At 36.3% G+C, this 5258-nt stretch overlaps 1 protein-coding gene across 2 annotated transcripts; it reads right to left on the minus strand.

Moving 5' to 3' along the window:
- Window positions 1-139: 139 nt before the first annotated feature.
- Window positions 140-5258, minus strand: LOC132191435 (target of rapamycin complex subunit LST8). 2 transcript variants are annotated; one of them, XM_059606448.1, is made up of 10 exons: window positions 4817-5258; window positions 3539-3640; window positions 3287-3399; window positions 3106-3175; window positions 1999-2076; window positions 1270-1386; window positions 1080-1156; window positions 876-955; window positions 695-754; window positions 140-429 (listed from the first exon to the last, which is right to left on the minus strand). In XM_059606448.1, the coding sequence occupies exons 1-10, from the start codon at window positions 4922-4924 to the stop codon at window positions 302-304; spliced, it is 933 nt and encodes a 310-aa protein (XP_059462431.1). In that variant the 5' UTR covers window positions 4925-5258; the 3' UTR covers window positions 140-301. The 2 variants fall into 2 exon arrangements, with proteins under 2 accessions (XP_059462431.1, XP_059462430.1); XM_059606447.1 differs by having other exon boundaries at window positions 1062-1156.

The raw sequence follows: 5258 nt of genomic DNA on the forward strand, positions 1-5258 counted from the left end.
TCCATGGAAATTTACGCTCACATACACAACAATATAACAAACTAAAGGGGTAAGTGACTTCAAGATCTCACTCACATTCAAGTTTGCATCATTCTGCTAATATTACTAGTTGCTAGTATTTGATAACCTTTTCAGTGGCAGAGTAAAACTTTTTCCAGAGCAATTATTATTGGCAAAAAACCATGTTGACTTATCACAATGACCCGTATCCCATTACAGAACAACTGATCTTTTCATTCAAGGGATACATGTTTAATCAATGTACAAAAATGTTTACTGCCACATGCTCATACACGAAGATTCACGAAGGAGAGGGTTCGGCTCCATCATGGAGAGCACAACAAACAGTTGCTTTATGATGTCCCTGATAAGCCTTGATTTCTTCACCGTTTGACATATTCCAAAGTTTCGCTGTTGTGTCAGACGAAGCTGCACGGAGAAAGGATGGAGGTGCCAAAATTAATTGGAGTTATAAATTTATAATAATGAATATAATCTAGGAAGAGCTGGTTCTTGTATTACTCTAGAAATGTAAATGAGAGAGTTGTGTGCCAAATCAAATGGTTTGAAAGAAGATTTGTTTAATAGATCATAGCCTAAATCCTAAATAGTAAGTAGTAGACCCAAGCTGCTTTGAAAGAGAAATTATCAAGGGTCAGGTACTCAAAATTAAGAGATTGTAATAAAAAAATACCTGTTATAAGATAGGCACCATCTACGGAGAACACACAGTCCCATACCCAGCGTTGATGTCCTGGAAAGTACATGGAGAAGTAAAATCAATATCAACTTTGGCTCAATAGTAACTATCGGGTCTATTTTTGATGAGCAAACAAAACGGCAAGCACAATAGAAAGTTGTGACTTGATGAATACCTATTAGAGTTTTCTCTAATGTGAAGCCATCAACATTCCATATCTTGACAGTGTTATCAGAAGATGCAGTAGCTAGATATCTAGAAAATGTAATGCAAGCAAAAATTAGCTTACATCTTACAGCAGCAAGAAAGTTAGGTAGAAACAAAGCAATATGCATGCAAGATATATAATCTAAGGAGTTGCCTCTGTGGCTCACAGAACTCGGGCGAAAGAAGGCACTTAAGGATATATCCCTTATGTGCTTGCAGCTTATGAAGTGGCTCAAAGTTTGTCATAGTCTGCAAAAAAAATAATTCAATGCAAGTGGCATAAGCCAAACATGATATCAGGGTAACATAGACAACTCAATTAAGCCTTTTTCATCAGATTGTTAAGTGCATGAACGTGCTACCTGGGTCCCTCGCAGCAAGCGCCAAACATAACATGTCCCGTGATTATTTGCAGCAACGACCAAGCTCCCATCCCACATTACAGTTAGAGACCGTACTGCAGTATCGACCTCTGGCACCTAGATAGTCACCATAGAATAATGATATTTTTACACACCTCTTCTGTGGTGGTGGTGGTTGGAGAGAGAGAGAGAGAACCACACAAAGGCATGCCAAAAGCCTAAGCTTCACAGCATTTAACAGTTTCTTGAGGGAAAAAATTTCAATGCGGTTAGCCAACTTTGAGTCATGCAAACAAACTCCTTTTGATTAGAGGACCATCTTAGTACATTAAGCTATATGATACGAGTAAAGAACGTGAAAACATTAGGGTTGATTTCAGACACTTCATCAGAAAATCATTCTCTAAAATAAATCACCAAAATTCTATATGATCAAGATCAGCTGTCCTCAATCCCAAGGCTTTAGAGTTAGACTACAAAACAGATTACAACATAATCCTGTGATTTTCGAGGCAGTTTTCAGTCAAAATTCTCTGCATATTTCTGTAACTCTCTTGACAATAATTAAATATCTGCCTTCTTAATAACTGATTGTCCTTTCTGGTATAGAATAACAAACTGGAATCACTTGCCCAAACAACAGTAAAACATCCAAGAGAAAAATAATGACTTTCCTAAATTTGCAACCCTGCTCCAAGATGTACTGATAAACAAGGAAACAAAGCATACCAATTCGCAGCTGCATGAATTTGCTGTTAAATCCCACACACGAATATTCCCATTCTGGTCCCCAGATATAAGTTCAGTCTGCAAGACCACATGCATAGAATTATATTAACATGTTATGTATTGTTATGTATAGACCAATACTGCACGTATATGCTAATAAACACCACTACTACAACAAGCTAACAATTTTACAATTGTACGGAATAATAATATAACCATCCAAATAATTGCATTAGTCAAAACATGTCATAAACCCAAGTGGACATGCCCAACAAGTGCACTGTGGAATGCAATCCAAATTTTTCGAGAAGATAGAATATTAGCAAAGGACAATAATTAAATTAAGAACTCCTTAAAAATAATTTTAATTGGAAAGAACCAAAGAGGTAGATCCCATGAAGCAATTGAAACAAGGGATATTGATGGCCAATCACATCTCAAGATAATTAACTAGACTAAATTGCCAATTAAAAAGTCACAGCATTAGTACCAATGGCACCACCACAAAAGTCTTCTTGCAAATGCAGTCCCCTTGTGATACTAAAGGCTATTTGTAAACCAAAAAAAAAGCCAACTGGTTCAAAATCATATTTGAAAAGTCTAACGAAGCAGGGAAAATGAAGTACCTTCTCATCTCAAGTAATTTTTTGTCCCTAAGGGGAAGGGGAGGGAAAAGAGAAGATTCGAACTTAGTGAACTCCACTTCATAAGGCGTGATCCCTAGCCGATTGAACTACCCTTTAGGACCTCTATTATCTATACTTGTCTACCAAGATTATTATTAGAAGATGTCTTTATAATTTCCTGAACAATCCTTAAAACTATAATAAAGAAAATAGGAAAAGTGATCCTTTACATAAGATGTTAAAGAAAGATGCATTAATTAAATGAACTTGCATAAGGAACCCTAAGAGGGCATTTCATAGCCACAAAACAAGGACAAAGAAAAAGCAAAGGGTGTAAGGTAGCCACTCCACGCACTACTTATTATGAGAACCCATGCTTTCATTACTTTTTCTCATGTCTTCTCAGCAGTTACATAGAAACTAACAGTATTTATATCAAAGTTAATATTCAATGGCTGTAAAGAAAGCTATGGCACTCAACCTGGTTCGGGTGCAGTACAACTGTGTTGACAGCTGCTCGGCTTTCATATTCTCTTTGACAACCTGGAGCCCTGCAATTCATCTAAATAAGAATACGTCTAAATAATATCAAAAGCGGGCACAGAAAAACAATTAACGAATAACAAATCTACAACATATTTGTCAGGGAAGAAGACATTTACCTCAAGTCCCAAATTTTTACTGTGCCATCCTCAGATCCCGAATACATCCAATTTCCATCACATTGAAACCCCACTGCCATCACATTATTAGTATGTGAATCATAGCTCATCACCTGTCATGCAATCAGAAAAAATAACCCACATCAGCCCATATACGAAAATATCTAAAGCCAATGAATAAAAAGTAATAATTAAACAAGAGAGACTATTGTTTTCCCCTTTAATAAGTAGGGCATTGTGGGAGAGACATACTGGTTGAGGGCTGTTTGAATTAACATCAAACAATCGAATGTGAGGATTACCAGCTGCAGCCAGGAAGCGTTTATCTGGGGTTATCTCAAGCCGATTGATATGCTGTGCAAGTCACATATGGCAAATCAGATGCAGCATTAAGTAATTAGAAGTGTCAGAAAATATTCCATGCATCAAAACAAAGCATGATGGCCGAAAAACAGTAAGGAAGAAGAAAATTAAGCTTTACATTTTTTATTATTAGGACCAGTGAACAGAAAAAAAATGCTCCATTCCAAGCTTATACAACATGGCTTAGTTGAGTTTATTTCTTTATTGCACACAAAACCAATACATAAACTTTCTTGCTTTTCTTTTCAGCAGCCAAAAAGGGAGATGGGAAATATTCCCAAATACTGTTTGTCCCCTTGTATAAATAATAAAGAAGGTTAAATAAAATTCATATGCAATAAGATTATGATAGCATTGATCAAAGTGCAGCTTCTACACAGGAAATGAAGTGTCAAAATGTTATATACAGTTTAGCTTCAATTCAAATATAGTCGCTATTATCATAACAATACAACTAAATAGCCATATGGCTTTGGGCAACCCGAAACATAATATATCAGCTGAAGCTCCTAGCAAGATTATGCTTCTGCAATACACCAAACTACTCACTTGCAACTGGTAAGCTTTCTATTTCTAGTTTTCTTTTCTAAAAAAAATATACCAACCAATTGTTCCATTGGTTTTGTACCAAAGTATCACAAGCTAAGGCATGGCACAATCACTGGATGTTTGAAAGCCCAGACTAAAGTGTGACAAGAACATATCAAGGAAATTAAATTCTCTTTTTGCAGTCCAATTATCCAAACCAAGCCAACCCAAATCAAAGTAGGTTTTTTCTATGTTTATCAATCGTATTATGGCTGGATTTGATAATTGGACCAAGGGTGTCTGCATGTATGTATATTATATACAAATACACATACACAAAACAAATCAGGGGATCATGGATATCATTATAGTGGGTTCGACCAGTGCAACAGGAATTTAATAAAGGATGACGATCGAGGTCTACGCTATTTCATATTTCACCATTAAGCTGCAATCCAATTATGCATCTACCAAAACAATTTGATTCTTCCCATGCTTCGGCATTTCATAACCCGATTACTATAATATGTATGCCATAAATTCAGATAAGAAACATCGTTTCAAAGCTCAAGTCAATTCTTTTAAACAAACTATACGATCAAATCAAGGGACAAAGAAACAGAGGGTTTAGGGACAAACCGAATCCGGGTATTGAATAGTACGGTAGCAGCGGCCACTTTTGGCCTCCCAAAAACGAATTGTGTGATCATAGCTAGCCGTTGCAAGTATCACCGACGGTTGTGTCATATTAATCTGCTCTTAACCAACATTAACACACTACTTAGCAAAGCGCTAAGCCCATACATTAACCAAAAAAAAAAAATCAACGAAGAGTCGTAATAAATCTCGGAAAACAGTAACAAAAAAGAAAAAAAAAAAAGCTTTATGGTGAGGAAATGGAAAATGACAAAATGGAAGTGCAAAAGTTGACAAATTTTCAGGTGCTAGAGTGAAGGTAAAAAGGGAATGAAGGTTGATTTAGCTTTTAATTCCGAAGGTTGATTTAGCTTTTAATTCCAGTGAAATTTTTGGAATTAGGGCTTTGATGGGTTTTTGTGAGCTGCAGAGAGAGTTGGGGGGG

Source organism: Corylus avellana, chromosome ca9 (assembly GCF_901000735.1).
Source record: "Corylus avellana chromosome ca9, CavTom2PMs-1.0".
Lineage (NCBI taxonomy): Eukaryota > Viridiplantae > Streptophyta > Magnoliopsida > Fagales > Betulaceae > Corylus > Corylus avellana.